At 46.6% G+C, this 25,274-nt stretch overlaps 1 protein-coding gene and 1 long non-coding RNA gene across 3 annotated transcripts in view; both read right to left on the bottom strand.

Moving 5' to 3' along the window:
- Positions 1–21,001, bottom strand: part of LOC112669869 (nuclear body protein SP140-like protein) — a 42,482-nt gene extending 21,481 nt beyond the window's left edge. For both annotated transcript variants that reach the window (XM_049101316.1, XM_049101315.1), the window contains exon 1: positions 20,744–21,001. In XM_049101316.1, coding sequence (XP_048957273.1) covers positions 20,744–20,967 — 224 coding nt within the window. In that variant the 5' untranslated portion in view covers positions 20,968–21,001. The remainder of the gene's footprint in view (positions 1–20,743) is intronic.
- A 3,124-nt stretch (positions 21,002–24,125) lies between these two features.
- Positions 24,126–25,052, bottom strand: LOC112670148 (uncharacterized). Its single transcript, XR_003142798.3, has 2 exons — positions 24,636–25,052; positions 24,126–24,369 (listed from the first exon to the last, which is right to left on the bottom strand). It is a non-coding gene; the product is annotated as an uncharacterized LOC112670148 (long non-coding RNA).
- Between the last annotated feature and the right edge of the window lie 222 nt (positions 25,053–25,274).

Below are 25,274 nucleotides of genomic sequence, written 5' to 3' on the forward strand. Positions count from 1 at the left end.
TGGCTCAGTAGGTCAGGGGTGGGGCCAAAAAATTTGCATTTCTGCCAAATTCCCAAAGAAGATGGTACATCTGGAATATGGTCTGATTTCAGAAAAAGAGATTTCAATTATAAACTGAACATAACCAGGAAAGATAGCTCCTTGTAACTTTCAGAGGAATTAAAACATCTAAGAAAAGTCCAAGATCTGACACTTCAGCTGTTGAGTCAAGAAATAAACCTAGACAAAAAAAATCACCACCACTATCACCATCACAATCACTACCACCACCACTAACACCTCCACCACCACCACCATCACCACCACCATTACCACCAACACCAACACCGTCATCACCGACAACACTACCACCACCACTGTACCACCACCACCACCAATACCAACATTGACATCACCACCACCACCAGAAACCACAATAGCATTGCCACCACCACCTACACCATTAACAATACAAACAATAACAACACCATCACCAACACCTCCACCATTACCACCACCACCACCACCACCACCATCATGGTAAATCTCAAGTACATTTCCCTAAAGTTGGTCATCTTGGACTATCCTGGATCACCTAATGCAGGACAATAAATACATTCCATTTGCTGCGTATCTCTTTAGCCTCCGTCTAAAGAATTTTCTTAAAGATATATTTATTTATTTGAGAGAGAGAGCAAGTGGGGTGAGGGGCAGAGGGAGAGAGAAAGAGTCTTAAGCAAACTCCTACACTAAGCAGGGCTGGATCTCATAACCTTGAGATCACGACCTGAGCGGAAACCACGAGGTGGACACTTAACCAACTGCGCCACCCAGGGGCTCCTCCATGTAAATAATCTTTAAAGAAGCAATCTCAATAGGCACTGATCAATGAGATAGAAGTTGTTCTAGCACAAGAGGTCTAAAGGTAGATATCCATATCCTTGAGTAGGACTTAGCCCTTGAGTTAATTTCATCACCACTGACGTGAATGTGGCTCTATCATTGGTGCTCCAGCCCAGAGAACAATTTGGCCCCAGTGGACCCTGGAAGAGACAGATCTCAAAATTTAGTGGAAAGGTTACCAGCAAGGACTTTAGTGTCAGCCAGCCCTGGATTTGATTTCTAGATCTGTCATTTACTTTCAGAGACCTAGGGCACATTCCTTTCTATGTTTGTTTCCTTATATTAAAATAGAAATCATTCTAGGGTTTCTCTGAGAATTAAATTTTAAAATATGCAAAAAGAGCAGAATCCTTGGCCTATGGGAAGTACTCAATAAACAGTAAGTATTTTTTTGTCACTATTTTCATTTCCATTGTTGTTTGGAGAAGAAATGAAAAGTTGAAGAATGTTTAAGCAGCTCGTAAAGTTGTCAAAGGGCTTTAATAGCTTGCTATAAAGTGATAAAACAGAAGTTCTGCTAACCTTAGGCAAGAGGCTTAAGAGAGTCACACAGGAAATTGAGTGGCCTTCATACTGTTGTATAATGAAAACCCATCACAAGAAAGGAACACCCTTTTAAAACCCTTGCTGCCACTGCCCAGGCAAACAATTAACAAAACGGGGAAAATGCAAAGGCAGCTAGCAAAGAATGCCAAAGAGAGGCAGAGAGCCATGCAAATAGGGGGAAAAAATCATTCCCAGATTTACAAATAATGGGCAACAGGTCATTTTGCAGAGAGCACTGGAGCAAAACGCTCTTCATCCCAGCTGGAGCAGTTTGATTTCACTTGGAGCTACTGCAGGTACAGAAGCTGACACACTCCTCCCAAAGAGTAATGGAGCCTCCAGCACCAGGAAGCAGCTACTCAGGGCAAGATAGTATCTGCATTTAACACAGAATAGTATTAGCTAAACCAGGACACGACCAAAGAGCAATCTTAGTGGGACCCAAAAAGTGACATTACATTTCAGAGCCCTGCTCAGGTGAGTTTTCACTGAAGAAGAGGAATCTAAATGCATCTTTGGGCCTCTTCCACAGCCATAATTCTTTTGTTGTCTTTCTGAAGTCTCGAGTTGGAGAATCCTCTGGGTGATACCAAAGACTGTCTTGTTGACCAGAGATACCAGCAGGCACAGCACTCAAAGCTACAGAACCATTTCAGTATGATTCCTTTTTTACATTTATCTTTTATAATTGTCTCTCTTCCCATTTAGACTGTTTCTTCTTGTAAGAAAAGGCTTTTTTTTTTTAACAGATAAGAAAATAGCTTCACCGAAGTCATTTTTGCCTTCTGAGATGCATAAGCTCTGCTCCTCAGAGGGGTGCTCCCTGCTATATTCTCTGCTCTATCCCCACTGCCTAGAATACACTGTGCCTGCATAATGGTGAAACTACAATCTTCAATTCCTCCAAGTGGGAAAAACTGCCCATTGAAAGCAATTTTCGGTCTCCCAAGAGGTGAGGTATGAACATATTTTTGAACCAGGCCAGTCCTTTCATTTGGGAAAAACAAGAAGAATTTTGACCCCCATGACCTTCTCCCTCTGGTCCTTCTGACCAAAAGGACTATGCAATAATAATTGGGTTTGTTTAAAGCTGCTAAATTTATGGTAATTTGTTAAAAAATAAAACAAATAAATATAAAAAATAAAAATTTGTGATAATTTGTTATAGCAGCAATGGGAGACAAACACCGTGCCTCCAATTAGACAGTTATAAGGAGGAGATTTTTGTAAAACTGTGGCTCTATGGATCTAACTGTGATGGTGAAAAATGTCACTGAAAGTGTGGCAGGAGCCTTACCTCTGTGACATGGTCCTTCTCGAAAGGCATATCTTTGCTGACTATAGACTGGATGAACCCTGTGCCAAAGCACTATTTGGTCAGCAAGAAAAGCCTCTCCTACCCAGTTACTCTTGAAGGCTTGACCAAGATATCTTTCTGCTTCCCTCCTTCCCTTGCTGAAGGAGGAGCTCTTTCTTAAAATATGATATTGGGGCCATGATGAGGAGGTAGAGAAGAGAATTCAAACTTTCCATCAGTTCTTGGTGCTGCCAAGGACAGAGGCCTGATGTATTAGCAGAGTTCTTCCGAGAAACAGACAATAGGATCGAGAGAGAGACGGAGACAGAGAAAGTTTAAGGAATTCCTATGTAATTATGGGGACTGGCGAGTCTAAACTCTGCAGGGTTCATTGGCGGTCTGAAGACCCGGAGAAGAGTGGTGCTGCCATTTCAAGTTCAAAGGCTGTCTGCTGGAAAAATTCCTTCTTGCTTGGAGTTAAAAATCAATTCCACGTTCTAGTCAGACCTTCAACTGCTTAGATGAAGCCCACCCACATTACCTTAGGCAATCTTCTTTTCTCAAAGTCTAACAACTTAAATGTTAATCTCATCCAGAAATATCTTCATGGAAACATCCAGAATAATGTTTGACCAAACACCTAGGCACATAGCCCAGCCAAACTAACATATAAAATTAATCATTATACGTGGGTAGACTAGTTGGCTGGTTGGTTTGTTTGGGAATGTGCATATTTTCTAAAACAAATAAGTGCATGTAAAACATGAATTATAGGGCAGCCTGGGTGGCTCAGTGGTTTAGCGCCATCTTCAGCCCAGGGCCTGATCCTCCAAGATCGAGCCCCACATTGGGCTCCCTACATGAAGCCTGCTTTTCCCGCTGCCTGTGTCTCTGCCTCTCTCTCTCTGTGTCTCTCATGAATAAATAAATAAAATCTTTAAAAAAAAAACATGAATTATAATACTGCATATAATTATAGGGATAAATAGAGAAAGAAGTTAAAGTATTATAAGCTCATGAAATGCTAAATAAACTCTAGAGTCAAAATAGTTAGAATAGTCAGAAGTAACTGGAAGAGAGAAAGGTAATCCAGGAGTTTCAACTTACTAGCAGCATTCAATTTTTTTAATTGATTGTTCATTGTATTTTCCTTTATATATTTTCCTTTATACAGTTGAATTATTACATAAGTATGTTTTAAAAATAAATATATAAATTATTCAGAACTGTTTAAAAAGAAGAATAATGAGATCAGACTTACTATATCTAAAAACACATTACGAAGCATCAGTAATTTGAAACAGTTTGGTGTCAGTGCAGAAATGGACCGATCCCTGAAACAGAACAGAACGTTCAGAAATGGCTCCTAATTGCCTAAGGAATAGAAACCATGGTGAGGGTGCATTTCAGATTAGTGGGGTGAAATAGATGATTTGATGAATTGTCTCAGGGTGAGAGTAGCTACTTTTGTCCTTACTGCTAAAATAAATTTAGGACAGTTTTTTTTAATAAAAAAAAAATAAACCATAAAAGAAGGAAACAGGTGAATTTAGTTATATCTTGTCATGAAAAAGTCCTTTGTATGGGGTGCCTATCTGGCTTGGTTGGAAGAATATGTGACTCTTGATCTCAGGGTTGTGAGTTTGAGCTCCAAATTGGGTGTAGAGATTACCTAAAAATAAAATCTTGAAAGAAAGAAAGAAAAGAAAGAAAGAAAGAAAGAAAGAAAGAAAGAAAGAAGGAAGGAAGGAAGGAAGGAAGGAAGGAAGGAAGAAAGAAAGAAAGAAAGAAAGAAAGAAAGAAAGAAAGAAAGAAAGAAAAGAAAAAGGCCTTTGTAGTATAGCATATCCAAACACCATAAATGGGAAATTTTTAAAATTTTTTGTATAAATAAAAAATGTAAATTTCCACAAGGGAATAGACAAACCAGGAGAAAGTATTTATAGGTGTATGACTACTTTCCTTAAATCCACTGAGGTCAAAATAGTCAACAACATAAAAAATAACCCTATAGAGAAAAAGAAATGGACAGAGAAAATGAACAGTTGATAGGAAAAAAGCATTAAAAAATGCACCACTTTATTAATAACTAAAGAAATATGAACGAAAACAACTAAATATCATTTTTATTAAATCAGGTTTGCAAAACTTAAATATTTTATGAGTGAGGCTATGGGGAAGAAGACAGTGGAGAGGTAAATGAGACAAGTTCTTTGTAGAGTAATTTTGCAAGAGATGCCAAAAATGTCAGTGCATATCTTTTGATTCACCTGTTCCAATTCTTGGGTGTACCCCCCAGAGTCTACTGAGAGGTGGTGTGGAAATGTTCCTGCATCACCGATTAGAAGAGTAAAAATATGGAAAGAAGTAAGTATTCACCAATAGGGTAGTAGGTAATGCTATGCACCAGTCTAAGAATGGGGTGGATCTCTGTGTCAATTATGGAAATTGCCCTAAGATATATTAATAAGTAATGAAAGCAAAGTATACAACATTTTATTGCATAATGTAATTTGTGGCTTTTTAAGAATTGCATTTACTGAAGTATACATACCTACTTGTGAAATAACATGTTTTTCTTGCATACCCTTTTGCAATTCTTATTTTTAACCACATAAATGTAATGCTTTTGTTTTTAAACAACTCATTTTCAATGAGAAAAAATTACTGACATGGAGCAATATTACTATTAAGTGAAAAAATCAGGTTATAAAACAGCATGCATAATTATAATCACATTTTCCTCTACACATCTGTAATTATTCCCATATATATCTGTGTGTAAAAAGCCATCTGGATGAATGTGACCAAAATGTTAATTGGGAGAATGCCCAGAGGCAATGATTTTCCATTTGTTTCTTTGAATTTTCTATTGTTTTACAACAAGATTTCTCAATCTTAGCCCTCGTGACACTAGTTACATTTGGGGCCAGATTATTCTTTATTGCGGGTCCCATCGGGTATCTTTTCGGATGCTTTGCAATATCATTGGCCTCTATCTATTAGATGTCAATGGCATCCTCCAACTGTGACAAACAAGATATCTTTAGACATTGCCAAATGTCTTCGGGGGAACAAAATCATGACCCCTAGCCCCAAACACTAAGTTTACAGTAAACATGATTTATTTATGCAGTCAAAAAATTAAATATATATAGATTGGATCAAAAAATATATATCACAGGTAGATAATAGATAAATAATGATAGAGATAGGTAGGTAGGATAGATAGATAGATAGATAGATAGATAGATAGATAGATAGATGATAGACAGGAGAGAAAGCATGGGACATACACAAAGCACACAGTATGACCATTGGGAGGCAGATCAGTTGCAAAGCCCCTGAAGAACTGAAGAGACCACTCCACTGAGATTTTCTTCTGGCCTTTTTCTAGGTTCCTCTAAGACAGGGATAGCATGAGTATCTGTTCCCCAAACTCACCAGAAGGTATGCACTGAATGAGCAAGTGCCCACAACACTATCCTTCGGAGGCTTTGCGTATATTCACAAGGATGCTGCCAGGATAAAAATATTTTTGATACATCCTTTTGGAATTTACCTTCAAAATAGATAACATATATCTTTTAATAATTTCAAAGAGGGTCAATATGTCTTTTTTTTTAAGCAAAGCTGCTTATAAGAACTAGACAGATTTAATTTTGGATTCAAGTGTGATGAATAAGTTATATCATCAAATTAAACAATTTTGTGCAAAAATAAGCTGTGAGAATAGTTTCAAGTAGATGTTTATTGTTGTTTATGTGTCTCCCACAAAAGATATATTGAAGTCCTAATCCCTAGTATCTCAGAATGTGACTTTATTTGGAATAGGGTCATCGCAGATTAGTTAAAATGAGATCATACTCTAGTAGGGTGGGCTCTTAATCCAATATGACTGGCATCTTTGTGAGGAAAGGGAACATCTTATGAACAGAGACACACACAGAGAAAATGATGTGAAGACACACAGGGTGCAGACAGCCATGTGCCTGGAGTGGTGCATTTCTAAGTCAAGGAACGCCAAGGATGGCCAGCAAACCCCAGAAGCTAGAAGATGCAGGTAAGGAATCTCCCTTAGAGCTGTCAGAGAGACCAGCACCCTGCCAACATCTTGATTTTAAACATCTAGTTTCCAGAACTGTCAGACAATAAATTTCTATTGTTTCAAGCCACCCAGTCTGAGGAACTGTGTTACAGCTGCCCCAGGAATTAATATGGTTGTTTACTCATCATCCATTCCTCTTTTCCTAACAACACCCAGATTTTCATTTCTGCCGCTAACTGCATACTGCAGGGGACGGGACCTACTCCAATGCCAGGTCGGACCCTGGTTGGCTTAGCCAATCAGCATCTTCCATTACCTCACCCGTGAGACTGTTAAGGGAGGGGGGGTTGTATCTTAAATTGGGCCAGAGTGACTTTCAGAACTTCCCCTTAAAATGGTGGGACAGAGGGATCTCCAGAGAAGGATGTAAACTACTAGATGTGAACCAAAAACCATGCAACCTGAACTGCATCTGATACCCGCCACCTTCAGAAGCAGCAGAGCTGAGAAAGGCAAACACCCTGGGTTCTTGGAGATATCTTTAAAGCCCTGGTTCAGTCTGCCCTGAAATATACCAGTCTTACAGTTAAAGGCTTTATAGTTTAAGCCTTGGATTTTGCATTCCTTGCAACCCAAAGCTTCCTAGCTTTCAAGCTGGCATCGCAAGGCATATACACCACTTCCAACCAGTGCAAGGGGCTTTCAAAGGACTTCTTGGAGAGCTAGACATGAAGGACACAGGGCTGGAATCACACTTGCAGAGTCTAAAGGCTGGAGGCTGTGTCTAAAACTCACCCTGTGAGTTGTAGGAAGCTAGCAGCTGACAGGAAAAAAAAAAAAAAAAGTAGCTATCTCTATGATGGGACTGCACTTAGAGAGCCTGATGGACAAGGATGGATGCTCATCTCCCAATGGCCAGAGGTGGGCTTGCTGTAGGGAGCCCTAACAGGTCTTCTCGAGGGAGGCTTTGCCCAAGAGACCCATATGGAAGGACAGCAGAGGGATGAATTAGAAAGCAGAGAAGGGAGTCTTTCATTGGTAATCAGTTGGCCGGCAAGAGGAGACATCAGCCACTTCAAGGGAACTGCAGGAGCAAGATATCCCAAAATAGTAGGACCCCTCCCAAATCCCCCTGAAATGCTCCCTGAGAAAATAATCTAGTACCTGGGCATCTGCCGCATGCAGAGAAAACACCAGGGTGCAATTACAAAGGAACAGGTTAGGCAAAGCCTCTCCTGCCCCTTCCTCTCCGGCCCTGCCACTGCAGCTCTGCAGAAACTGAAAAGGGCAGATAGTAAAAGAGGAAAATGAGTGATTAGGAAGGAAAAGCAATCAGATCACTTTCCTGTTGGTCCTCAGACTAAGTAAGGCCCCAGCTAATGTCAGGGAGAGGATTTAAGTGCAATAAAATATCAAATATTAGAGCAGATGAGATCTATTTGATTAAAAATTCTTTTCTAGTGACTAAAGGGCCCAGAAAAAATATGAACCCTCCTCAGATTTTAAGTAGTTTTAACAGACACAGTCATACCCACCCCATGTGGCCTTAACTCTAGGCAAGGAGGCCACGTATTGCTAATACCTGAAGTTCTGGCTGAGCGCTTCTATCTGGCAGAGGAGGGCACCCAAACTTCAAGCAAGGCAAACTAGAAATGCTACAGAGCTCAGGGCCTGGAAGCAATCCTCAACCAATGAGGAGCAGGTGTCTGTAGGGTCAGGACGCAGCTTCCTGCACTATATGGCCTGAAAACTCCCTCTTCATTGGCTGGTTCACTTTTCTATCTCACTTTCTCACTACTCCTACTCACGGGATTGCCTCCATAAAAATTACTTGATCTCAAATTCATGTCTGCTTCTAGGGACACCCAAACCAAAACACCAAGAAAAGATACGGTGATTTCAAAAAGCAGGTTGGAGGTGACATTAGGAAACAAAAAGATTGGTTTCTTACTGCTTGTCCATTCAACAGATCAATCACACCGGTATTTGGGGTGTGATTCATCATGAAGTTTCCTGCCTAAAACCTGGGGACAGGAGGCAGTGCGGTTTTCCATTGTCTTCTACATACTCATCACGTCTTGAAACTGAATCTGCATAGAGTCAGATGCTAATCACATAGCTCTTCTGACTTCTTCCTGCCTGGTGAATTTTCCACTTCCTCCCATGGTGCCCTCGGAGTGAGATGAGTTGTTCATGGGGGCAGAGCTCCTATGATGCACAGGTTCATCAAGTTGCGGTTGGTGGCTGATTTATGTCAGGGTAGCTAGCTCCCAACAGCCCAATAGCCTTACTTTGTTCTTCCATCTTCTTATCAAAGTGTAAGTTTACATATACAGTAAAATTCGAACATTTTCTTTTTTTTTCTTTTTTTTTTTTTTTTAATTTTTATGTATTTATGGTAGTCACGGAGAGAGAGTGAGAGAGGCAGAGACACAGGCAGAGGGAGAAGCAGGCTCCATGCACCGGGAGCCCGACGTGGGATTCGATCCCGGGTCTCCAGGATCGCGCCCTGGGCCAAAGGCAGGCGCCAAACCGCTGCGCCACCCAGGGATCCCTCGAACATTTTCATCTATAGTTCTGATGCTTCTTTTTGTTTTTTTAAATAAATTTTGTTGTGAAGTATAATTCATAGATTAAAAGAGTATAAAACATAAATATAGAGCTAGATAAACTGCCACAAAGAGGACACAAGTTCATATAACTACTACCAACATCAAGATATACCATCACACTTATTGTTTTAACCTTCACATTTAGGATGACAATTTATTATTGTATAGGGTGTGAGGAAGGGGTCAAGATTACTTTGTTACATACGGATGTTTAATTGATCTGTATCACTTATTGAAAAAAACATTATTTCCTTACTGACTTGCCATGGAGTGAGTCCAGGTACCATATATGTCAGGGAAGTTTCTTGACTCTTTGCTATTCCATCAGCCTATTTGCCCATTCTTGCATCCAATATTATATTGTAATTACTGTACCTTTATAGTAAGTCTCAAAATCAGGTAATCTAAGTCCTCCAGCTTTGTTTGTATTCAGAATCGCTTTGGTTATTCTAAATTATTTTAATCTCCATATGAATTTCAGAATCATTTTCTCAATTACCACAAAGCAACCAGCTAGTATTTTTACTGGAACTGCCCTAAATTGGTAGGTGAGTTTAGGAAGAACGGGCAAATTAAGTTCTTAATAATACTTAATCTTTTAATCCATAAACAAGGTGGAGATCTTCACTTATTTTGTTCTTTTTTTTTTAAGACTTTATTTATTCATGGTGAGAGAGAGAATGTGTGGGTGAGAGAAGCAGACTCCCCACTGAGCAGGGAACTCCATGCTCAGTGGTGAGGTCTTGATCCTAGGACCCAGAGATCATGACCAGAGCTGAAGACAGATGCCCAACCAACTGAGCCACGCAAGCACCCCTATTTTATCCTTTTTTAAATTCTCTCAGTAATGTTCAAAGTATTTGCTACAGCAATAGCAACACTGTGGAAGGAGCCTCGGTGTCCATCGAAAGATGAATGGATAAAGAAGATGTGGTCTATGTATACAATGGAATATTCCTCAGCCATTAGAAACGACAAATACCCACCATTTGCTTCGACGTGGATGGAACTGGAGGGTATTATGCTGAGTGAAATAAGTCAATCGGAGAAGGACAAACATTATATGGTCTCTTTCAATTGGGGAATACAAAAAATAGTGAAAGGGAATAAAGGGGAAAGGAGAAAAAATGAGTGGGAAATATCAGAAAGGGAGACAGAACATGAAAGACTCCTAACTCTGGGAAACGAACTAGGGGTGGTGGAAGGGGAGGTGGGGGGGGGGGGGGTGACTGGGTGACGGCACTGAGGGGGGCACTTGATGGGATGAGCACTGGGTGTTATTTTATATGTTGGCAAATTGAACACCAATAAAAAATAAATTTATAAAAAAAAAACAAAGTATTTGCTACAGAAATATTGAACATCTTTCATAAGATTTATTCATGACTGGGCAGCCCCAGTGGCGCAGTGGTTTAGCGCCGCCTGCAGCCCAGGGCGTGATCCTGCAGACCCTGGATTGAGTCCCACGTCAGGCTCTCTGCATGGAGCCTGCTTATCCCTCTGCTTGTGTCTCTGCCTCTCTCTCTGTGTCTCTATGAATAAATAAACAAAATCTTAAAAAAAAAAAGATTTATTCATGACTATTTGATATTTTCCCATACTTTCTTTTTTTAAGATTTATTTATTTATTTATTTGAGGAGGGCAAAAACAGAGGGAGAAAATCTTTCAAGCAGGCTCCCCACTGGGCATGGAACCCAATGTGGGGCTTGAACTCATGACCCTGAGATCATAACCTGAACTGAAACTGAGTTGGATACTTAACCAACTGAGCCACCCAGGACTGTGACTTGACTCCTGCCTATCAAAGCTTAGTGACATGAAGATTCAGAAGAGGCTGCCCCATAGACTAAAAAAGAACGGAGTATCTGCGTTTTCAGGGATCTATAGGCTGTCCCCTAAAGCTCTTGATTGCATCCCTCCACTTCTGAGTCACTTACCAGGCTCTCAGGGCATCATGGGCAACTGGAAATCCAGGAAGTGGAACAGGAAATCAGAGCCAGATATATAATTGCAGAAGATCAAGTACCAGGAGAAGCCCCATTTCTGTAAATCCACAGAAGCTAGGAATTTGTCCACCCATCTTCCAACCTACCACCTCGTTATCTTTATTTTCCCATCCTTTGTATCCATTGCAAAGGGAATATGAGGTGATTCACTGAACTGCTATAGTTTGGCAAGATGAAATTAATACATAAAGAAATAGAAGAAAAATGGGGACATGGACATAAAATGAAATCAGGCAGATGTGAGCAAAACTATAGGCAAAAAATAAATAGGTCAGAGCCCAGGAAAGTCAAAAACAATGCCAAGGCCAGAAGCAGACAGAGATTTTCTAGCAGACTCAAGAATCTGCCCTATGACTTAGGGAGTCAGAATTTATTTTGACCACCATCATCTCTGTCTGGATGACTGCATCAGCCTCCTATCTGTTATCCCAGCTCCCAGCTCTGCCTCTTACCCAGAGTCTCCTGTCAAAATAATAACCAGAGTGATTTTTTGAAAACACAAATCAGCCCCAGAATAGGAGGAAAATATCTATAAATCATATATGTGATAAGAGTCTGGTATCCAGAATATTTAAAGAACTCTTACCATCTATCTAAAAGGCAAATAACCCAATTTTTAAATGGGCAAAGAATTTGAATAGGCTTTTCTCCAAAGAAGATATACAAATGCCTGGTGAGCACATGAAAACTTGCTCTGCGTCATTAGCCATCAAGAAAATGCAAATAAAATCCATGGTGGAAAACCACTTCACCTCCTCTAGGATAGCTATAATCCAAAAAAACAGACAATATCTAGTACAGGTGTGCGTGTGGAAAAATCAGAACCTTGTATTTTCAGGTGGGAGCTTAAAAATGGCATGATTGCTTTGGGGAACCACTTGGCAGTTCGTCAAAGAGTTAGATGGAGTTACCATATGGCCCAACAATCTTAATTATGGGTATACACTCAAGATCATTGTAATAGCATAAAGCAGTTGAAGTGAAAAACTGCCATGGGCAATAACAACGATGAGTCTCACTCACGTACTGCTGTGTCAAAGAAACCAGGACAAATAAGTACAAATTTTACAACTCCATTTATACAACAGTCAAAAACATGCAAAACTAATTTTTTGGCCCATATCAAAAATATGGGAAGAGGCTAGAAGCCTTCGGGCCTTGGGGGAACAAGAATCAGAGCCTCACTCAACGCTGCAGCTCCGGAGCTCTCTTTACCTCTTGACTTCTTTTTTTTCTTTTTCTTTTTTTTAAGATTTATTTATTTATTCATGAGAGACACACACACATAGAGAGAGAGAGAGAGAGAGAGAGAGGCAGAGACACCGGCAGAGGGAGAAGCAGGCTCCTTGCATGGAGCTCAATGCAGGAATCAATCCCGGATCCCGGGATCACAACCGGAGCTGAAGGCAGGCGCCCAACCGCTGAGCCACCCAGGCATCCCTAGACTGAGTTTCTATTAGGAATTCAGCTCTAGTCTCTGCAAATATGTTTCTCTGCAGAGCAGCAACCATGGCCCCTGGACCCCTGGACACATATATTTCCAGCCCCTTCACCTGGAACAATACTTCTCTTCCACTTACTTTCCATTCAAAAAATTCTAGGGAAGGCTTCTCATTAGCCACAGATTCTATTTAAGGACCCCTGCCTAGGTTGGCAAACAGTAACCTAGGTAGATCCTACTGGAACCCAATTTCTGGAGTTGGGCATTGGAAAGAGGTCACTCCCAAAGGGATGTGCTGTCCCAAAAGACAGAATGGGTGCCAAACAGACAATTTCATAAATGTTCTTGTCATTCAGGGGAGCATCTCTCTACTTGTTATACGGGATATATTAATAAACCCAATCACATCTTCAAAAAAAATATGTGTCTGTGTCATTCTGGCTTCACCTTTCCTGGAATTCACTCAACTGATGATTTCTGTACTTTCCAGACTGATAGTTCATGCCTCTGATCTCTCCTGGGTTAATCTTCACACTCAAAAGATGCCTTAAGCCTTGTAAGCAGCTGGGAAGCGCTCTCATGAGTGCACCCAAGATGAACGACCACTTCTTGTTGTTGGCACTGACTCTTCTAGGTGCCCAGTGGCATTCTCCACCTCCAAGAAATCAACAAACTGAACAACAATGCTTGCTTTGTCCGTTTGGCAATGCCTACTAAATTTCAAGTGTTTATGCCTTTGACCCAGCATTTCTGCTTTCTTAACTCATAGAAACACTTTCACAACTGTACAAAAACATATATGCGGTGTTGTTCATATAAAGGAAAAACTGCATTAGAAGGCGTAGAATTTCAAATATCTGTCAGTAAGAATCTTTTGAAATAAATGATTATTCATAGCAACAATGGAACATTACGCAATTGTTACGTTAGAGAGATCCTAACACCAAAAGAAATTTAAAATGCGTTAAGTCTAAAAAGCAAGTTGCCAAACAATATCCGTGGTCCAGTGGCAGAGAGGAGGGTGAAAATAATAATACTATCTATGTTAGTAGGTGCAGGGGAGAAAAATCCTAGCAACATACATCAAAGTATTAACAATAGTTTTCTGGCATGAGGAGAGGGAGGGAAGGGAGGAGGTACAGATATACGAGGGACTTTCATCTTCTACAGTATGTATTTCGAGACTATTCGGATGTTTAAAAGAAAATATATTTCTTTAAAAATTAAAACATGAAATAATGATTTGTTTTTTAAGAAAGTGTCTTGAAAGTTGGGGACAGTGTGACAGATGTTGCTTGATTGCCTTTCAGACAGATGTCTTGCGTTCACAAGGTTGTTTAAGAATGCAGACTTATCTCCTTGCTCACTGACCCATAACACAACAGACTAAATGTTTGACATGGGAAAATTCTCGGGGACAAAAGAGCTTATTCAAGCAGACCTAACAGCCATGAGCTATCTCATAATCAGCAGGGAGACAGAGCTCGCTGCGCCTGTGCTGGGGGTGGGGAGAAGCCAGGGCAGGGACTGCTGTGGGCTGGGAAGGTGACTCGCCCTGTTCTCCCAAATTCAGCTCCAGTGGCCTTGGCTTTGCTGAAAATGAAGCAGTGGTGGCGGGCTGGGGAGTGGCTGTGGAGTCTGAGTGTTGGGGAGCCAGGGGAGGGGGGGCACTCTCAGGAGGAGAGTCAGGAAGCTGTTGCAGGGAGGAAGGAAGTCATGCACTCAGAGGCTTCAAAGCTGGAGCAATCATAGAGAAAATGCACAGGGCAAGACATGCTTCAAGGTGGGTGGTTGGGGAATTGGTTGTTTTTGAAAAGAAGGCCTATTTTGGGGCACCTAGGTGGCTCAGTTGATTATGGTCTGCTTCGGCTCAGGTCGTGATCCCAGGGTCCTGGGATTGAGTCCTGCATCAGGCTCCCTGCTGTGCGGGGAGTCTGCTTCTGCCTCCGCCTCTCTCTGTGTGTCTCATGAATAAATAAATGAAATCTTTTTAAAATCTTTTCTTTTTTAAAAAAAAAGAAGGCCTATTTCAGGAAGACCAATGTAGATCCTCCATCTTGGGCTTTATTGGTGTGGGGCAGATTATCTCTGAATCAGATGGTCGTAATAATAAGTCCCTGATTTCAAAGTTGCCTTCTACTCTTCCAAGTATGTTCCCACCTAATCCTTGTCTCATTTGATCATCACAACCTTTGAGGGATGGAGGCAGAGCAACTACCATCTGTCTGGACAAACAAACCCAGGGTTTCACTCGTGGTACCTGGCTCCATCACCCCTCAGGATGCCCATTCGCTCCCAAGACCCACCTCGCCACACAGTCACCAGGGAACCTGTTTTTGTCTGAGTCTGTTTAGACTCAAGTGGACCCTCTACCATGTATTTTATTATTATTTTAGGGCATTTGTTTGTATGATAGCTTCTCTTTGGGGGAGGAGCTGGGAAAGAGCTATTTCCGTGTCTCCTCCTCTGTGCAGCCCCATCCACAGCCCCCTTCCTTCTTCAAGGCAGCTGGGCAGGCAGGGCACTGGTTTCCCACCAGTCTTAGTTCAGATGAAGTTCATCAGAAATTTGCTTATGCATTTCATCAGAAATGTTGATTTCTTCCCTGAAGAGAATTACAAATCTCATCACACTCAAAAAAGTTCTGTCCCAGACCAGTTTAGGAACAACTTTTCTTTTTCCATCTTTTGGGATAAAGATCACCCAAGTGCTACTTGAAGGGCCAAATGCACTCATAGAGGAGGGTGGGGAATTGACTCCTCCCTACCCCAGGTTTGTCGAAGGGACCCGGTTCCTCAAAGGTGACCCTTTTCAAAAGTGCTGCACCAGGCACTGAACACTTGGCTGCCGGTCACACCAGGAAGACAGGCTCTGGGTAAATGTGGCTGCCTCCCCCAGGGCCTCCCCAAGGGTGAAGTTGCAGAAGGGAGTTTGAATATGGAATGGAAAGAGCCTCCCTTCCTTTTCCAGGGAGCAGCCTACTATATTGAAAGTTTGGGGAGGGACCCTGGATGGCTCCAGTGATTGAGCTTCTGCCTTCGGCTCAGGTTGTGATCCTGGGTCCTGGGATCGAGTCCCACATCAGGTTCCCCACAGAGAGCCTGCTTCTCGCTCTGCCTAGGTCTCTGCCTCTCTCTGTGTAAATGAATAAATAAGCAAAATCTTTTTTTTTAATTTATTTATGATAGGCACGCAGTGAGAGAGAGAGAGAGAGAGAGAGAGGCAGAGACACAGGCAGAGGGAGAAGCAGGCTCCATGCACCGGGAGCCCGACGTGGGATTCGATCCCGGGTCTCCAGGATCGCACCCTGGGCCAAAGGCAGGCGCCAAACCGCTGCGCCACCCAGGGATCCCCAAGCAAAATCTTTGAAAGAAAGAAAGAAAGAAAGAAAGGAAGAAAGAAAGAAAGAAAGAAAGAAAGAAAGAAAGAAAGAAAGAAAGAAAGAAAGAAAGAAAGAAGAAGAAAGAAGAAAGGAAAGAAAGAAAGAAAGAAAGAAAGAAAGAAAGAAAGAAAGAAAGAAAGAAAGAAAGAAAGAAAGAAAGAAAGAAGAAAGAAAGGAAGTTTACAAACAGGGCCTACCCCACCAAAGTGACAGAGAATAGTCCCTGGACCATTCTGTCAGCAGTTCACTTGACCCTCACCCCTCACCCCCTTTGTTGTTCCCCAGAACACCACCTGACTCCAACTCCAAAAACATTCCTCCCAAGTTTAGTATAAAGAACAACATGCTCAGGACTTCCTGCCACCAACCTGGACCACACAGGGCTTTTTTTTTTTTTTCACATTCAAAGACTCATTCCAGATAATGTGCTTTTCTGAATAATAAGACACCTCTCCCAAGTCTACCCTCTTTTCAGATCCCTGCCCACTTTTGAGAAAGGAGGTGGGAAGTGGGTGGATACATTGCTGCACACCCACCGCCTCCTTCTCTAAGGTGTTTTTTCCAGGTAGGGTCTTGAGGTTTGGGACTTGCAGGGCGAAGGGGCTCTTTGATATAAACAAAGCCAGGAGCCCCCCACTCAGTGGTTGTTCCCTCAGTCTTCTGAAACATGCTGAGAATTCATCTGAGCAAAGGCTGAGGAACAGATGCCAACTGCGAAACAAAGGACAGGGCTGATGCCAGGGAGGCTTCAGAATGCCCCCCCAAGGACCCACCTCTGCCCCCCCCCCTCCCAGTATCTGGACATGTCAGAGATGCACCCCCATACGGATCTGCTATAGAAGTGAAGAGGAGAAAATGGAATACGTGGAGCATAACTGGACTATGAGGGAGGACGGTCACAGAGGTGCTGGGTTTCTGGAATTGACTTAAGTATCTGCCATGAGGCAGGGAGGGAGCTGAGGACAAAGCTGAGGAGCAGACCACTTAAACTCTGTTGTAAATTCTCACCCTTAGATCTGAGCTTTGACACAGAATTGGCTGCTCTATGTTAGATATTTTCATCAATGTCTTTGTTAAGCACCTGATACCATTCAGGAACTGCTGGGTATGAGGATAAAACATGAGAAACCTGCAGAAGGAACAATTACACACTTACTACTACCTGTGTGCTCATCATAGGCGCCAGGGAGCCCACCTGAAGAGGCAGTGACCCCTGCGCAGAGCCATCATATGTCATGCCTCTAGCAAGCAAACAATAGACATTTCCAGTCAAATCATCATCATCATCATCATCATCATCATCATCATCATCAGAAGTGAGATAGTGATGAAAACATTGAGCAAGAGTTAGGGGAAAGAACAGCTTGAGGTGCATGGGTGTTTCAGGCAGGAGGGATCAAAGGTGTGAGAATTCCAAAAAAGTGAGGTCCAGGGGTTTCAGGTGGACTTCAGCGGGCCTGGGCCCAGAAGTCCGAGGGGTGGGCAGGTGGGAGAGAGAGGGGCCGCGGGCCAGAGGGCCTGGTTTGCTGAGGAATTTGAGTTTTATCTAGAAGATTATCGAGAATCATTAAGGGGAACTCTGGCGTGGGGGTTGCATTTCTATAAGATTCTTTTTTAGCTCTTTGGAGAATGGCCCAGAAGAGGAGAGCCTGGAGGGGAGCCAGACATGGAGAGGTTAATGTAATGACAGGCAGGAGAAGACAGGGCCCGGGGAGGAGACGAGGGAAGATCTGAGAGCATCTGGAAGGTTCCGAAGAAAAAGTCAATTGGATACATGGGAGAAAGGAGTCAGAAAGGGGGCGGGAAGAGCAACCCCCGGGTGGGTAATGGGAAGCAGATTTTGAGGCACAGACAGTCATCCAAATGATGCCCCGGCTTCCGTGGGTGGGGTTGGGGTGAAATTTCCTCATCTGGGTATCGGAACACACTGCAAAGTGCCTCAGAACCACACTTGGGCCCTTGGAGGAGCAGAAAGGACACCTTGGATCCCACTCAGGCTGCCCTTCCGTCTGGGGGGCCCGCTTCTGTGTGATAATAGCCAGGACTGTTTGCCAGGCCCCGAGCCAGGACTTCAGGGCCCCTGGTGTCACGCCCGGAGTGACTGCAGCCACAATCGCTGATCCCTAAGTACTATGAGCTGTTGTCATTTTCACTGTGACTCCTCAGGCCATCCCATGCACCCCCCCCCCCCCATCCTGGCCACCCGGCCTCCCTGTCTGCAGCCCGTCCAGTCCTCGGGGCCCAGTTCACCGTCACCTGCTCGGTGCCCCACACCCAGGTGGCCCCACCCTGGAGCCCACATTCTGAGTCTTAAAAAAAAAAAGATTCCTTTGGGTGCCTGGGCCTTTTTGGTTCTTCTGGGGGTTGGAAAAACAGCTCTGCCTTGTTCCCCCTTCTCTCCCACGGTGCCCTGCACACATCAGACTCTCCATGGGCATCTGGAAGGCTCTGTTTCACGAAGGGAAGAAACTAGCCCTTCGGCCGAGTAGGGGTCCCCAGAAGGGAGCTGTGGCAGCTGACCCCTCAGCGGCTGTTCTGTCCAAACCACAGGCCTCTGCCACAGCCCTGCAGTGACCGATGGCACATGCTGGGCATCCCTCCCCCCGGCCACCAGCCCCCGCTCTGGGTGTAGATGCCATCACAGCCTCAGGACCCCGGCAGCGACTGTGCACTCTTCAGGCTCTTCCAGGAGAAAGTTCTTTGTCCTCCTGTGTCAGACCCCATCCTGCCCTGAATACCTCACCTACCCCCTCCTAGGCCTCCAGCGATGCAGCAGTCTGGCTGAGGAGCAAACAATGCCCGCCCCAAGCAGTTCTTAGGGAGCCTCAGGAATGCCCCTGGGGCCCTCTGCCTCAGCTCTGGTGACCGCAGCCCCCCCCATAGCCACCCCCTCCAGCTCGCACTGAGAACCCCTCTGCATGGCCAGGCCTCTGCTGCCAGCCCTTAATATCCCCCTCTCCACCTGCTCCTGTTCCCCACCCCCAACCAGAAGTGCTTCCCTCCCAGCCCCCTCCCAGCACTCCCAGCACTGGGAGCCCCTACCCCCACCCCCCCAGCTGTCTGTGCAGAGCACCTGCTGCTGCCTGCTGCTGAGCCAGCCCTAGTTCAGGCCCTGGGTCCTCTCATCCCCCACTTTCTGCCTCAGCAGCCGTGGGGCATCCTGGGGAGCCACAACGCACGTGTTGCCTACTTTCCAGGGGAGACAGAAAGCCCCTTGTCAGACACAGCAGCTCCTAATTTCGAGAACTGCAGAGTCATTCGGGAAATGAGACGCAGGGTGCTGGGCGTCTGATAGTGAAGATAGGCCTTTAGAGGGGCTGCAGGTTATGGGGGAAGGGGGTCAGAAGGATGGCAGTTAGACTATTTTTTTCTAACGAAGAGCCCAGAAGCCAGCCTGTACGGTAGGATAAGTGTGGCTGGGAGGTGAGAACCCTGCCACGAGAGCCCCCCCGCCGGGACACACGGGATCACCCCCTCCCTCGAGGCTCTCCTGCAGCAGCCGGCACCCAGCCCAGCCCCTCCCTGTAGGCGCCCCTTGAAAGGCCCCGGACGCAGCCCTAGGCCTTTGCCCTGCCAAGGCCCGCGGGCACCCAGAGCTGGGCCTGGGCCACTTCCTCACACTCAGGCAAGCGGGCGTGGCCCAGTGCAGCCCCGTATGCCCCCTGGCTTCCCACCAAGGCCATCCAGGCCACACACACCCCCTCGCCCCACGCCACCTCCCACCTCCCATGGGCCCCTGGGTCTGCTGGCAGGGGCAGGCCCACCAACAGAGAGGGTCACACTCCTGGGCACATGCACTCCATCCCTATGTCCCCCTAAGACACAGAAGCACGTCAGATGTGGGGGGGCACACCTCCACACCTCCCCCTCCCGACTCTTCTGCACCCGCCCCTGGGAGAGGCAGCGCGGTCCCAGGGAGCTGCCTTCCTTTTTTTTTTTTTTTTTTTAAGATTTTATTTATTTATTCATGAAAGACACAGAGAGAGAGGCAGAGACACAGGCAGAGGGAGAAGCAGGCCCCACGCAGGGAGCCCGATGTGGGATTCGATTCCGGGTCCCCAGGATCACAGCCTGGGCGGAAGGCAGGCGCTAATTCACTGAGCCACCCAGGGATCCCCGGAGCTGCCTTCTCGAAGGAGTCAGAGAAGGGACTGTCCCGATTCACCTTCACCAACATTCTGACCCTCAGTGTCCCAGGCTGTGAAGCCTGAAGCCATGCTTACAGAGCCCAGGGTCAAGGCCTCAGAAGGCTCTTTCTTTTTTTTTTCTTTTTTTTTTTTTTTAATTTTATTTATTTATTTATGAGAGACACAGAGAGAGAGGCAGAGACACAGGCAGAGGGAGAAGCAGGCTCCATGCAGGGAGCCTGACATGGGACTCGATCCCGGGTCCCCAGGATCACACCCTGCACTGAAGGCGGCACTAAACCGCTGAGCCACCCGCGCTGCCCTCAGAAGGCTCTTTCAAGCACAGAGGGTATCACCCCACAATGTCACAGAGCGCAGGAGCTTCACCCCCTGGTACTCACTTCCGACCGTCTCCAGGCCATCCTTGTTCCTTTGGGAAGGGTCTGGACAATCCTGGCCCCGTGGACTGAGAGCTGGTGGCAGGGGACACCTCAGCCTTCCCTGTGAAGCCGGCTGAGATGAGCACAGGGTGGCCTTGAATCAGGGGGGATCGGACAGAGGGGATGGTCTCGGCTCCCAGGGAGAGGTTGTTGGGGATGGGGAGGGCGAGCAGGAGAGGCCACATGCTCCGGAGCCCAGATCTTTGTCACACTAGCTGGCTGACTTTCCATCCTCTCCCCCACAGGCTTCCTTCCTAATTCTCTGCCTGGTGCAGGGGTTTGGGGAACATTCCCCACCAACTACAGCCCAAGCCAGCGTAACAGCGGGGTATACAGCTGATGGCAGCTAATGGTGTCAGGCGGGATGCCAGCCCAGCCGCCTACTGGCCGAGGGGTCAAGTCACTTGAGCTCTGTAAGCCTCAGTTTCCTTATCTGTAGAATGGTGACAATATGGGCGACCACTTTGCAGGGCTGGTCAGGGGATTGAATGGGGAGCTCTAGATGGTGCACTTGAGACAAGGCGTGGCACCTGCTGGGGCCTCACTGCACGTTAGCCCGGCCGTGGATCCGGCTAGGCATTGGAGAGCCCGCCTCTCTGGACAGGCCCGCGGCCTGCACGCCAGCAGCAGCTGCGCTGGGGACCACAGCGAAGGCTGCTTCCCCGAAGCTGACTTCTCTTCCCCCCGTTGGCCTCAGCGTTGGAGTTGCACCCTCGAGTGCTGGGCAGCTCCTCAGATGGCAGGACTCTGCAGAAAATCCCTGGGCACGAGGGTCCCGCCCAGGCCTGTTTAGGGGTGGGTGCAGGAGTGGGGCAGGTAGAGGGTGGGCCTGAGTGCCCAAGGAACCCCAGATAAGGAGGGGGCCCTGATGGATCAGTGACTGGGGCTCCCCAGCCCATGAGGCCCAGCACCCCAAGGTGTAGCCTTCCTCGAGCCCCCAAGTCAGCACTTCCCGGCCTTAGTTTTCACATCTGTGAAGCCGGCACTGTCTCTTCAGGTTGTGGTTAAGATCAGAGGAGACAATGGGTAGAGAACCCTCCAGACTGTGCCAGGCATGGTTGCCCTGTTCATGTGCTAGGGTTCCCAGAGCGAGGGGCCACAGACGGGGTGGCCTTAAGCCACACAGATTTATTGGTGATCAGGGTAGGCCTCACTTAGGCAACATTTGACAAAACCTTCAATGAATTGGATCTATTATTTTTTTTTAAAGATTTTATTTATTCATGAGACATACACACAGAGAGAGGCAGAGACACATGCAGAGGGAGAAGCAAGCTCCATGCAGGGAACGGGATGAGGGACTCGATCCCAGGACCCCGGGATCACACCCTGAGCCAATGGCAGATGTTCAACCACTGAGCCACCCAGGAGTCCCTATTATTTTATTATTATTATTATTATTATTATTATTATTATTATTATTACTATTATTATTATTATTATTATTCCTAGGAAGTCATATCAGATGTATTGGGCTGTGAACCCCCTCATCGCTGCTCTAGCTCTGGCTCTAGTATCAGAGAAGAAAAGGTGCCCTTGGGACAAAAGATCTGACTCTGATGCTGGACTCTGCTCCTTACAAGCTGTAAGGGCAAGTCACCTTCTCTGAACCTGTGACCTCATGCCCTGCCCTCCTCTGGACCATCCCCGCTGCGTGGTGGGGCCAGGGTGGAGGCCCAGCCATCCATGGGTGAGGCGGCTCCAGGGCTGGGGTAGGTGCTGAGATTTCAGAAGGACCCACCAGATTTTGTGTAGGAAGAGCTGTGTGTCAGTTAGGACCATGTTTGGCTGCAGGGCACTGAAAACTAGAGTCACGTGGGCTTACACAAAGAAGGGTTTTTTTTTTTTTTTTATCTTGTACAGAAAAAATAAGTTTGAGTTGGGAGTCCAGAGTTGGTGCTACATCTTTGGGGGGGTCAGCCAGACACCATCTCCCCGCCTCTTCCAGGACACTTAGCACCTGGCTCTTATCCTCATGGTTGAAAGATGGCTGCTGTGCCTCCAGGCATCTAATCTGTCTTCTAGGAAGGTAGAAAGGGGATCGGTGAAGTCAGCAGTTAGAGGTAAAGGGCGGACGAGCATGCCAGATGAGTCATTTCCTTTTTTAAATATCTCCCCGCTGACTTCCCCTCTCATTCCATTGGGCAGAACTAGGTCAACTGTGGCCACCACTGGCTAGAAAAGATCCTGGCAAGTATTTTACCTGGATACACAGCCACCCCCACCCCCACCCCCACCCGGTCAGGGCCCTGCTGGTAGGAAGAAGGGGAAAGTAGGCATTAGGGTAGGTGTCTGGCACGCTGCTCTCTGTAGGGCTCAGTAGAGCCAAGGTGGTTGATGCATCAGAGCCCTGGTGAGGCCAGAGCTGGAGCCAAGAGCCCAGCCCAGGACCACCCCCACCAGCAGCCACGGCTCCAGGAGAGGTCAGAGACTGGGGCTGCAGGTCTGGAGCGCCTGGGTGGCATGGACAGGCCAGGGCTAGGAAGATTTTTCCTTGCCCTCTCGTCTTCACACGCCCCCCCCCCCGACTCCGCCCCGTGAGCCAGCGTCCACAGCCCCCATCCTACAGAGCAGCGCTCTCTTATCTCTCACACACACTTGCCACGGGGTCTCCCTGATGCTGTGAGCATCGTCCTAATGGGCGGGGGATGGAGACTGCCCCTCAGCTCTGCTTCTGGAAGATTGTCCCCCTCCACTCTGCCAGAGAAGGAATGCGAAGCTGAGGAGGGGGGGTGTGGGGGGTGTATATGCTAGTTTTATTGTCAGGGGGCCGGTGACCAGCCTGCACTTGCTGAGGTCTTTAGTAGACGGGCCATTCTAGGCCTGCCAATTCCCAAGGCTGGGACACACAAGCAAGGGGTTGTGCTGGAAAGGGGGGTGAAAGTGGTTATGTAGAGAGAGGAACCCCAAATTCTTATTTCAGTAGACGATGGTGCTGGGCCTGTGGGCTGCCCAGGAGGCTGCAGGGAATACAGCAAGGCTCTCCTGGCTCTGGGAAGGGCGGCTCTTGTTGCTGTTAGCTCAGGCTGAGCCACTTATGACAGGGCATCAGGGGCTCACCCTCACCACACTTCCTTATAGAAGCCCTCCAGGGCCCTCCTGCCCATGCTCGGTTGTGCTTCATTATCTAGAAAGTTCTAGCACCTCAGGAAATGTCATGAGCACCAGGGCTTACATTTGTAACCGTCTCAGAGACTGTGAAAGCCAGAGTTGGTGGCCCAGGAGGGAAGTTGGTGGCCCACCAGAGTGGAGAGAGATGAGAAGACAGGACACTGGACAGGGCATTCCAGGGAGAGGCTGTGTTAGTGGGCCGGGGCCACCATGATAAGCATCACAGACTGGGCAGCTTGAATAACCCAAATTTATTTTCCACAGTTCTGGAGGCTCCAAGTCCAAGATCAAGTTGGCAGAGTCGGTTGCTTCGGAGGCCTCTCTCCTTGGCTCATAGCTAGCCATCTTCTCCCTGTGTCCCCACATGATCTTCCATCTGTGGGTGTCTGTGTCCCAGTCTCCTCTTCTCATGAGGACTCCAGTCATAAGGCAGGAGGGCCCATCCTCATTTTAACATAATTACCTCTTTAAAGATCCTGTCTCCAAAAACAGTCACATTCCAAGGCCCTGGGAGTTAGAACTTCCACATGAAATTAAGTGGGGAGGGGGGGACACAGTTCAGCCCACCAGAAAAACCTGCTGGGGTCATCTGATGTGGGTGCAGGACACTGAAGAGGCTGGTAGGTCCCCAGCCCCCACGACAGCCAGCAGGTCCCCAGCCCCCACAACTGCCACCACCAGGCTGGGCCATGTCCTCCCGCCTCCCCACCCACAACTTCCCCAGTGCCACATGGCTCCTTACCTCTGCGACCAGCCCCAGCGCCTTCTAAGGCAAGATTAGCTTTTCAAACAACATCTAAGCCTTGATGACAGCACCTGCTCTTTGCCCGTGGTGACTCATGGGAGAACTTGAGGCAAGGTCAGGAAGGAGGCTGGCACAGGGTTCGGTGGGTGAAGGTAGGGTTCACTGGTCACTCCTCCCCCGAGGCTCCAGGAAGGTGCCCATCCAGGCCTCTGCCCGGGTTGGGTTCGTCGGGTCGCTGTCACTCTGCTGGCCCAGGCACCCTTCTGATCTGCCACTGGCCACGCTGCCGGAGCCTGCAGATCTGCAAGGGGAATGAGGAAGCCAAAGAGGAAGCAGTTCTCAAGAAGGAGAGAGGGGGCGGGTGGGGGCTCCCCCTTCCCTCTTGCCTGGCCCTGCAGGACTGAGGAGCCCACATCCCTCCTGGGAGCTACACGCCCTTGCCCAGCCTAGCCCCAGGTGACCTGTTCTGCCTGCGGTGACCCGGACAAAGCACGCTGTTCCTACCCACACTCAGGCTTTCTGAAATTCGAGGAGGCCAGGAGGGTGGGGAGGGGGGGTCCTGCACAGCCCAGGCCCAGCTGGCCGGGCTAATTTTAGGTTTTTCCCCAGCCTGACCGAGGCCCACTAATCTCCATC

The sequence above is a fragment of the Canis lupus genome, chromosome 25 (genome assembly GCF_003254725.2).
Source record: "Canis lupus dingo isolate Sandy chromosome 25, ASM325472v2, whole genome shotgun sequence".
NCBI classification, from domain to species: domain Eukaryota; kingdom Metazoa; phylum Chordata; class Mammalia; order Carnivora; family Canidae; genus Canis; species Canis lupus.